Here is an 11,793-nt window from a genome sequence, read left to right on the forward strand (position 1 = left end):
GTTCTCCTAATTATTTGTATTGTAGTCCTGTAATATTATGTTGTCATTTCAATGTTATATTTAACATTGCCATTGCAAGTGCGAGGTTTGGCATGCCACAAAACCAGGTTCAACCCACCATTTTTTCCTTTAAAAATGTCCTGTACCAAGTCAGGAATATGGCAATTGTTGTATTATAGTTCGTTTCTGTGTGTGTTTTTTGAGTGTAAATTGACATTGAGATAAGACGTGTCACGGTACTTGTCTATCCCAAATTCATGTATTTTGTTTTGATGTTATATTTGTTATTCTCGTGTGATTTTGTCTGATGCTTGGTCCGTTTCTGTGTGTGTTACATTGTAGTGTTGTGTCGTTGTTCTCCTCTTATATTTATGCGTTTCCCTCAGTTTTAGTTTGTTACCCCGATTTTGTTTTTTGTCCATGGATTTATGAGTTTGAACAGCGGTATACTACTGTTGCCTTTATTTGCCTCTATTCAGCCCCGAATAACACAGAACCTATTGTGTTTATATAGATTAAAAAACCTCATCATCTACTTTACTTTTTCTTAATCGAGCGACATTGATGTGTATTTTATAATGGAAACGCGCGACTGGTGTATAAGTTGGTATTCCTGAAATGATTATTTATTAAGTCTCTCAAATAACTGTCGAAGGCGGAATAGCATCGATCATAAGGCCGCTGCTTCCTTGCAAACGGTTTTAATCTTCTGGAGCACATGAAAAGAGAAGCATATCAAAGTGGACATGTTACAATTGGAAACCAAAATGGACTTCCTTGATGGCCGCGCACGCTGATTCTCGTGTCATAATTTTTTTTAAATGCGGATGCAAGAAATTCAGCTGTGTTGGTAACTGTAACTGCTACCGTTCTGGCCTTCAGGTTTGTGTATTGGTAACAGTCAGATAATTATAAGATACAAAATGTAAGCAACCTGTCTTTCTAAACAAACTATATATACATTTGAACTTGACAAAGTCCGTAATATCAGTTGATAGAATGATCAAATTGATATTTTCCACGTTTTGCCATTTTTTTTTTTTTATGGCCAGCAGCTGAATTTTTTTAATTATCATTTAGTCCACCCATATACCAATTTCACGCTTGTATCACGATTTGCACAAATATGTCCATAACAGACTTATTGTTCTTCTTCTTCTTCCCTAAACCATATATATTCTTGTATGGGACAATAAAACAAATGAAACGCATAAGGGACCATGGGAATGGCGAAATATGGGAGCTTTGTTTGGGAGACTTCGTAACAGCATCCTGTTACAATTACTTCTTGTTGTAATTGTTTTTACGGCTATGATCTGACCGCTGTGCAATAAATTCCTGAACAGACACAGAAACAAAACAAATCAACCGAAACATTAAGAAAAGACACCATTAACCGAGCAATAAAATGCAGCGTTTGAAACAAATTTTAACAAAACTACTAGTATATGTTATACAGGTATATACAAATGATTTAAAATTTGATTTCATTCTCATTTTTATTTTTACAATCTGAATGTACACTTTTACTTTCCCTTTCAAAGATCTAAAAGATATAACCTGATTCCATTTTTCATATGGGCTTTAGGTTGCACTTTGTAAATACAGCTGTTTCTCAAAACACGCCTCTTTTGGGGAGTAATTGAATATTCATAGAAAATTCATTTTGTTTACATACTGGTTCCCAGTTATGCTCTCTGTGTTCCATATCGCAGAGACAGAACTTGGGAATGTTACCAGTAAATAAACACGTGCATATTGTTTACATTGAAATCTATGGTAACCTTTCATTCGAGGTAGGGGTAGTTAAGAAAATTAGTGTAAGTTTAAACTCTGAGAAGTTCAGGGCATATAAACGTTGAAAATATGCCGCACAGCCCTATATTTTGACCTTTGAAAAAAATTGTGGTGCATATGAACTTTCAATTCTAGGATAAGATTTTTTTCAAAACTTCATAGTAAAAGTGGTACAGTTTTAGCCGTAAAAGGAGTTCCTATGGGAAATTGCATTGTCAATATTTACAGAAATGCAACCTTTAAGCAGAATAAGTATAACAAGTGACAAAAAGTTAAAAGGTCTTCGATATCAAAATCAGATAAATAAAGATCATCATTCACACTTTTTTATACAACAAATATATTACCTTACTGGTATCGAAGTTATGATTCGAAACGAACCTAACCTTAGCAAAAACGAATTCCAGCAGTCCTGGTTTTAAAATTATACACAATTTCGTGTCTTCATTTTCATGATGCGAATAATATCTAACCAAAGACCCGTGCAAACAACAGTTTAAATAGTGTTCCCGTAATCTTAAATAGTTTTTGATGTGACGTCAAAAATACTCCGACTGAGAGATTTTTTTGGGGTTTTATTCTAAATCGATTTATGACTTTTTAACAAGGCATGATTACAGCACTATTTTCCAAAAGTTATACAACCGATAATTCGAGCTCGGTCAGAGAGAACATATTTCCTTCATTTGAAAGTCGTTTTGCAGTCATATGTTTATGTTTGCCTCGGTTAGTTTTATAATTTTCTCTTGTATACATTTTGTTCAAGACATAGATGTGCAGAAACACTGTATTCAGCTGCAGTCAGTCTGTATTCTACGAAGCAATAAAATTCAATTTTAATAACATATCTCTAGTTAATTGGTAAAGAATAAAAAGATATATTCGTATTGCTAAGTTTTATTGCGCGCTAATTATGTAACAGCAATAGCAAAAAATAACTTCTCTCAAAGCTGATTTACTTCAGTAATTGAACTGGAAAATGTGTATACATGCACTGAATCTATATTCTTATTACGACTTGATTTTTCATTTAAAAATTTTATTCATATTCATTTCGGGTTTTCAAATATTTGTATAGTTTAAATAGCTTCAAATATTTTTTTTCTAATTGATAAATTCTTATCATACAGTCTAATTTATTACGTTTTATTCGCATTAACATATTCAATTTCTGTTAATGACAAACTAAGCATCAGTTTCTTGTACCAATATATGTACCAATCAAATAATAGCCATTTAAACCAGTATACATGTATAAGTACTTGAATATAATAGTCATCGTAGAAATATTTCGTAAAGAATATAAATTAAATGCTCTACAATTTTAGGAAAGCCGCTTATCACTTTTATCATATAAATTCTAAACTTAAAGTAATATTTCCTTGTTATCTTCAAATACTGTAAATAAGTTTGTCCCTGAAATTGATATTTTTTTAACTATTGGTTTGTAAACATATATGGCGAAAAAATTAACCAAATATAGAGATATGTTCCTTATGACAACGTTGTTTGGGATCGAAGTGTAACTGTTATATTCTGTGCTTGATCCTGGATCTTTTCCAAATCAGTCTCTTGTCCGTCACTCAAAATGACAGTTTTAATTTTCCTTGGAAAATATTTATCTAAATACAAATTCATTTTCTCCTGACCAACTTTTAATTTTCTTTGTTCGACTTTTTTCCGAATGTCTGTCAACAAGGCGTAAATACCTTTCCGCTCATCGATTTCGTCATCTTCAAAATATCTAACGGCTTCTTTTGGATCAGTAAGATACCCTCTGTTTCCGTTCACTACTTTTTCAAGCATTTCAGGTTTTTCACGATAGGTATGAGAAATCTTTGGCCTCAAATCAACGCGATATCTTTTTCTGTTGATAAAAAATTTCTTATCGAACTCAACGCTTTCTGTGCCTTTAAGATGGTCTGTTTTGGTTTTTAGTTGCAGCATTGTAGGTATACATGTTGCAGGTCTTTGCTTTTTTATAACAGGTCTCCGCACTGTCAACTGTTTTCTTAGAAGATCTTCTAAAGAGTCAGTTGATTCGTTAACATTGTTATGTTTTGTATCATATATCTTTCGTTCATTTGCAAGCCGTTTTGCAGTTAGTTTTCTCTGTTTATCTCGGTAAACTTTTAATTTCTTCTTGAATACATTCTGTTCACGACATAAATCAGCAGCAACCATGTCTTTATCGCCTTCTATTCGGCGCATCGTAAATTTGAGAACAGTTTCGTCGACGTAGTTCTGACGAAGAACATTTTTATTATTTCCAACGTCAAGTAACCGTTTTAAACTAAATACACTTTCTTCTCTTTCAACAGATATATCTGACAATAACTGCAACGAAAAGAATAATAAAAATTTAATTTACGCAATTAAGAAAAATTGAAAATATATTTATACGTTCCTTTTGTGATCTAAAAAAAACTTTTTTATATATAAAATGGAATCTTTCATGATGCGAAGATTTAAAAATCTCTAAGATTAAGCAAACATTTGGAGAAAAAAACTTTAATATTTGATATTAAGGTGACACGGGTGTTTTCAGTTTCATAGACTACATAAATCAGGGAAAATATCTCTCTTTGACTTTATAATGGATTTAAATTGCGAAGACAATAGAAACATGTCCACTCGAATGTATGTGTACGTGTAGGTGAAGTTCTAATAATATTAATACATCAAATTGCTTAATTATATATTTACCTCTGCAAGATTTTCATTGGTACTTTTACCAGACTCTTCTTTTGGAGGAGCTGTTGATGTCTCTGTCGTCGTTTCGTTCGACATTCTAAATGTAATCAAATGGGTATTGCATTTACATCATCGGCTTTCTTTACAAAATTCGTCAACCTATAAAAAACACGGAAGTGCTAATAGCTTTACGTTCATATTATAAGACTTCAATTCAACCTGTTTTTAAACAACGAATAAACTCACTTGAGCACTGGTCCAAACTAAGGGAAACAATAGTGATCTATCTCTGGACTTACTTTCAATATTTCAATAACTCCTTTTAGTTCTTACTAAGTATTGGTCTGATGACTTAAACCCTTTCTACATTTTTACATTGTGTTCTTATGTCGTGTTGATATCGTGGGTTGATTGTTCACAAACATGGTTAACAGAGCAACATTATGTATGTGCCTGTCCTTCATCTGATACCCGTTAATCGTTGGTTGTAACTTGTTGGGCACTGTATGGACTTTTTCACTTTGTTTTCTAGCAAAAATCAGGCTGTTGGTTTTCTATTTTGAATCGATTCATATTTTGTCATGCCGTGTCATATTTTTTTTTTTTACTTTTTAACCGTTATGGTTTTAACTTTTAACTCAATGGTGTAAGCCGTACGGTATATAGGTGTTTTCATCCTTTTCATCTAGTTTCACGTTGATAGATGTTTCAATGATAACGATATCTCCTTATTTTTAAATTTCGTATTTAACAAAAACAACTTTTTGGTAGCAGCTTCCTGTATATGTTTTGTTTTTACCTCTTTTTGTGAATCATAATAGATACGGAGACATTATTTAATCCTTTATATAGATGCAATATTTTTACAATAAAACATTTTAATAGCAAAGAATCAATATACATTTAGCAACCACTTTTACAAATCACTGCATACATGAATACGTTTCAAACTACTGTTTATATACTGATCATACATGACCTCGTATAGAGTTACTTTAATTTTATTTCTTTTTTCATGCCGCTTTTTTCTTTTTTTTTTTATTTACATTTTTTTTTTTGTCGTTTTCTCCTTTATATTACACAGTCAGATATTCCATGTGACTATAGCTTTAAGTGTCAATTTAATTAATTTATTTGCTTGTTGTATACTAATTTGGGGAAGAATCAATTTACGCCAATTGCAGTTTTGAAAAGGTAATAATTGCGCCACTCTCTTTTATTTTGATGGTATTAATTGCGCCAATAAATGAAATGAAATTGCGCCACATTTACCTGTAAATATTAGTTTACCTATATCATACCTGTACATGTTTTACTTGTCAGAGCGACCTTCAAAATTAACAAATTCATAGCTCTTCAAAATTGAAGAAGAAAATTTAGAAAGGAAAGATTTGAAATATGTGCGTCCATCAATGAATAAAGAGAGAGAAGAACGCTGTATCCGGCTCAACTTAAAAGTCGAGCAGAATTTCACAGAATGTTGGATGATATTGTTGTTGTTACAAAAAAAAAGATGATGATGGTACCTTTAAGTGTTGTCCAAAATATTTCAAACAACTTTATACTACACATGACTTTAAGAATGGACATTATATTCCCTTTTAGTATTTTGTCTATTGCCATCAAAATCAAAAGCTTGATACAAGAAAATGTTTTCCTGACTTAGTGAAAGTTGCAAGAACTGCCGGTCCCAAGCCCGGATAAAGGAAGAGGGCGGTCAATCATAAAGGAAGAGGAGATTCAACCATTGTAGTTGTTATATATAAATAAAAATAAATAAAATTGGCACAATTAAATGATTATTTTATTGGCGCTAATGATACCTTTAGTTTAGAAAATTAGGTGGCGCAATTAAGTTGTGGCGCAAATGAGTTACTTTTTGGCGCAAAAAGATATCGCCCCTAATTTGTGCTGTGAGACAAATATAATACACATACAAAACGTTAAGGCCAATTCTAAAGGATGTCCATAAAAACTTACAAATTAAACCGCTATCGAACAACGTTATTTTCCGAAGCTAACGGTAGATTAAACTTATATTATATCTAGCTGAACCTGTGCTACACCTCATCAGTTAAATTTTATACATGTCTGAATGTAGAATCCAAGATTTGTTTGAGCCAGCATTATTTTTTAACCTACAAACCATTGAAGTATACTTCTCACACGGTAGCTTCGTCAAATTCCTAAAATTTAGTCGGAATATATTCTCTTTAATTTCAATATTTTCAATTTCCTATTTTAAATTAAAAAAACAAGTGAACCCATTTTTGAAACGAAAAGTAATTCTATATACAATGCTAAACGTAAACAAAACTTCTCACTTTAAATGAAACAAATATTGGCAGTACCGAAACTCACCTTAACAGAATCGTTGAAACATCCAAACAAAAATGCACATGTGCTTTGTTTTTCTGAGCACATAAATTATGAATCCAGAACAGGTTCAAAAACTTAGTGGAGTAATTCATGAACTGATTTAATATTCCATCATCCATACAATGACATTTGAAAAACGTGTTGTTGGCGACGATTATTGAAAAACCAGAGTAAATCATTAATAATAAATTACATTCAGTGAATCAGTGATTTTAAACTATCGATCATACTAAAGTGAAAATATTTATTGTTTTAAATCAAATACGCGTATAAGCAGTTTGGTTTAGAATAGTTCATAGACAAAGACACTGTTGCAATATAATGCCATTCTGATGGACTGATAGTAAACCTCAAATGGCCTGATGACCAATTTTCATCGAATGGTCATGATTTCGCTTATTGTTTCTTATGAAGTTTATAGGTTAATGGCATAATTATTCACATGATTTAATCTTTTTAATTGTCCTAATCAATAACGAAAAAGACGTTAAGAGAAATTCTATAAGCCTTAAATATTGAAATTCCCATGCAATATAATAAATATTTGAATTTGTAATAAAGGATATTGATTTGTGTAAGTGATTTACATAAGGGCCTAGTTTCTAGTTATTCTAAACTTCCGGGAACCTGTATACATTCCAATATTTCATATATATTTCAATATCTAGCTTACATCTGTTAAAAGTTCGCCAAGTCAGGAATATGACAGTTGTTGTCCATTCGTTTGATGTGTTTGAGCTTTTTATTTTGACATTTGATCAGGGACTTTTCTTTTTGAATTTTCATCGGAGTTCAGTATTTTTGTGATTTGACTTTTTACTAAAGAAGTATTTGTCGTAGGGCCCATGTTACATCACAATATTTAGTAGGTTAATAATTAAAAATTCATTATGAGAAATAAGCTTCAGTTGTATTGAATTGTATTTTATTCATGAATGCTACCTCCTTTTTCCCCTTTCTTTATATCCCCATTAACATGAAAGAACCTTCTCGTACTGAATGTTATTTTTTTTTAAAGCTTACGTCTTATTTTTTTATTTTTTTTCAAATCTAGCTAAATTCAAAAAATCGTTTCGGTTATACCGGCTCTTTTTTCTAATTCTATATCTTAGGTTAAACAATTTACCTTTGATAAATGAATTAAGCTGTTCTAATAATCTTTGAGTTAAGAGTTTTCATATTTTTAGCATGGTGAAGTCAGCTTTTTTTTTCCAGAACAATAATTATTAGTACAACAGGCAAGTATTTGAATTGATAAGGGATGATTTCATGAAAAAAACGTTTAACTTATAATCTTCTACACAACTATTATAGCCTGTGAAAAAATCTAATATATATGAGGTATATTAGTATATTATATCGTTTGCATAACCATGCTATTGAAAAGCAGCATGTGTTAAATGTTTTCTAACGACAAATGTGTTTAAAAAACTAGAGGCTCCCAAGAGCCTGTATCGCTCACCTGATTCTACTTGGGTTTTTGAAATCATATGAAAAAATATAAAATTTGGCTAAAAGTGACAACACAACCTCATTGATAAGGAAAGGAACATGTTTAATTTCATTCAAAAGTCCCCCACTGGCGGCCATCTTGGATGGCGGTTCGGCTACAAAGTAACAACACTTGGTCAGCACCTCATAAGGAACATTCATGCAATGTTTAGTTTTATTCCATTCAGTGGTTCTCTAAAAGAAGTCATTTGTATGCATTTCCCATAGGGTCCTATGTTAAACTAAGTCCCCTGCTGGCGGCCATCTTGGATGATGGATCTGCTACAAAGTAACAACACTTGGTCAGCACCTCATAAGGAACATTCATGCAATGTTTAGTTTTATTCCATTCAGTGGTTCTCTAAAAGAAGTCATTTGTATGCATTTCCAATAGGGTCCTATGTTAAACTAAGTCCCTGCTGGCGGCCATCTTGGATAATGGATCGGCTACAAACTAACAACACTTGGTCAGCACCACATTAGGAACATTCATGCCACGTTTGATTTCATTCCATTCAGTGGTTCTCTAAAAGAAGTCATTTGTATGCATTTCCCATAGGGTCCTATGTTAAACTAAGTCCCATGCTGGCGGCCATCTTGGATGATGGATGGGTTATAAAGAAACAACACATGGTCAGCACGGCATAAGGAACATTCATGCAATGTTTGGTTTCATTCCATTCAGTTGTTCTCTAAAAGAAGTCATTTGTATGCATTTCCCATAGGGTCCTATGTTACACTAAGTCCCCCGCTGGCGTCCATCTTGGATAATGGATCGGCTACAAAGTAACAACACTTGGTCGGCACCACATTAGGAACATTCATACCATGTTTGATTTCATTCCATTCAGTGGTTCTCTAAAAGAAGTCATTTGTATGCATTTCCCATAGGGTCCTATGTTAAACTAAGTCCCCCGCTGGCGGCCATCTTGGATGATGGATTGGCTACAAAGTAACAACACTTGGTCAGCACTCCATAAGGAACATTCATGCTATGTTTGGTTTCATTCCATTTAGTGGTTCTCTAGAAGAAGTCATTTGTATGCATTTCCCATAGGGTCCTATGTTAAACTAAGTCCCCCGCTGGCGGCCATCTTGGATGATGGATCGGCTACAAAGTAACAACACTTGGTCAGCACTCCATAAGGAACATTCATGCTATGTTTGGTTTCATTCCATTTAGTGGTTCTCTAGAAGAAGTCATTTGTATGCATTTCCCATAGGGTCCTATGTTAAACTAAGTCCCCCGCTTGCGGCCATCTTGGATGATGGATCGGCTACAAAGTAACAACACTTGGTCAGCACCCCATAAGGAACATTCATGCTATGTTTGGTTTTATTCCATTCAGTGGTTCTCTAAAAGAAGTCATTTGTATGCATTTCCCATAGGGTCCTATGTTAAACTAAGTTCCCGGCTGGCGGCCATCTTGGATGATGGATCGTCAACAAAGTAACAACACTTGGTCAGCACCTCATAAGGAACATTCATGCCATGTTTGGTTTCATTCCATTCAGTGGTTCTCTAGAGGAAGTCATTTGTATGCATTTCCCATAGGGTCCTATGTTAAACTAAGTCCCCCGCTGGCGGCCATCTTGGATGATGGATCGGCAACAAAGAAACAACACTTGGTCAGCACCTCATAAGGAACATTCATGCCATGTTTGGTTTCATTCCATTTAGTGGTTCTCTAGAGGAAGTCATTTGTATGCATTTCCCATAGGGTCCTATGTTAAACTAAGTCCCCCGCTGGCGGCCATCTTGGATGATGGATCGGCAACAAAGTAACAACACTTGGTCAGCACCTCATAAGGAACATTCATGCCATGTTTGGTTTCATTCAATTCAGTGGTTCTCTAAAAGAAGTCATTTGTATGCATTTCCCATAGGGTCCTATGTTAAACTAAGTCCCCTGCTGGCGGCCATCTTGGATGATGGATCGGCTACAAAGTAAGAACACTTGGTCAGCACCCCATAAGGAACATTCATGCTATGTTTGGTTTTATTCCATTCAGTGGTTCTCTAAAAGAAGTCATTTGTATGCATTTCCCATAGGGTCCTATGTTAAACTAAGTCCCCGGCTAGCAGCCATCTTGGATGATGGATCGGCAACAAAGTAACAACACTTGGTCAGTACCTCATAAGGAACATTCATGCCATGTTTGGTTTCATTCCATTCAGTGGTTCTCTAAAAGAAGTCATTTGTATGCATTTCCCATAGGGTCCTATGTTAAACTAAGTCCCCCGCTGGCGGCCATCTTGGATGATGGATCGGCTACAAAGTAACAACACTTGGTCAGCACCTCATAAGGAACATTCATGCCATGTTTGGTTCCATTCCATTCAGTGGTTCTCTAGAAGAAGTTCAAAATGTAAATTGTTAACGACGACGACGACGGACGACGACGACGGACGACGACGACGACGACGGACGACGGACGCCAAGTGGTGAGAAAAGCTCACTTGGCCCTTCGGGCCAGGTGAGCTAAAAAAGTAGTCAATTTTGGAAAATTTTGACTTTTTTTATTTTTATTTCTCAATAGGTGCCTTTATGACATGATACTAAATATTTGAAAGTAAAATAGAATTATAATGATATGTATCAAAACGTATTAAGCCATACATATGAGAGAAAGTAGGCCTAAATTTTGAACTATTTGACTGATATAGAAATATATATATAAAAAAACACAGAAAGCTAGACATATACTTTTAACCTTTTTAATCCCATTTTACATTTTTTTCTAGTGAAAGTTTTCACCAACTAAAGAAAATATAATATTTCAAAGAAATAATTTAATTTTTTAGTCACGACAATATATGAAGTTATCCAATTTACAGAAGTTTCCATATAAAATACTGAAGTCTTACCTTAATCATACCTTTCTATCTCTCTGTGATAGTACGGAATTCTCTCTGTCCATAAAAAAAAGAAAAGGTTGCCTGCTTTCGAAAAGAAATTTATACTTTCTATCTCAATTCATTAACATTAAAAACCCTATTAAGTAAAATGTATTGTTCTATTTGATTGTGTTTAAACTATCTATAATATTTCACGTCATACTTGCATAAACATAGAGATTAAAACGAAATAAATATATGGTATAGAATTTCTAAAAAATCCTGTCTGTTTCAATATCTTATATAGACTATTTCAATGTGTATTTCAATGTTGTTGAGACGGTATTTCAATTTAAATACACAATCGCTTTTAAAAGGGGTAAAGTTTTAATGAATTGATCTACATCATATTTTCCACCATGACTTAAGGAAACATTGAAGTGTATACACCGTGAAAGTTTGTCACACAAAAGGCATTGAAATCTCACTTAAACAGGAAAGCAAACGAGCATGTTTTTGATTAATATTGCAGTTTGATTATATTATTATCATTCATTTGTATAAATTCAATTGATTTTTTATCAAAACAAACC

The 11,793-nt window shown here is 33.4% G+C and overlaps 1 protein-coding gene across 2 annotated transcripts; it reads right to left on the reverse strand.

Moving 5' to 3' along the window:
- Positions 1–2,678: 2,678 nt before the first annotated feature.
- LOC143068072 (uncharacterized) lies at positions 2,679–11,505 on the reverse strand. 2 transcript variants are annotated; one of them, XM_076241817.1, is made up of 3 exons: positions 11,231–11,505; positions 4,504–4,650; positions 2,679–4,134 (listed from the first exon to the last, which is right to left on the reverse strand). In XM_076241817.1, exons 2-3 carry the CDS (start codon positions 4,585–4,587, stop codon positions 3,292–3,294), a joined length of 927 nt encoding a protein of 308 aa, XP_076097932.1. In that variant the 5' UTR covers positions 4,588–4,650; positions 11,231–11,505; the 3' UTR covers positions 2,679–3,291. The 2 variants fall into 2 exon arrangements, with proteins under 2 accessions (XP_076097932.1, XP_076097931.1); XM_076241816.1 differs by lacking the exon at positions 11,231–11,505 and adding an exon at positions 6,853–7,164.
- Between the last annotated feature and the right edge of the window lie 288 nt (positions 11,506–11,793).

This window comes from Mytilus galloprovincialis, chromosome 3, assembly GCF_965363235.1.
Source record: "Mytilus galloprovincialis chromosome 3, xbMytGall1.hap1.1, whole genome shotgun sequence".
NCBI lineage: Eukaryota > Metazoa > Mollusca > Bivalvia > Mytilida > Mytilidae > Mytilus > Mytilus galloprovincialis.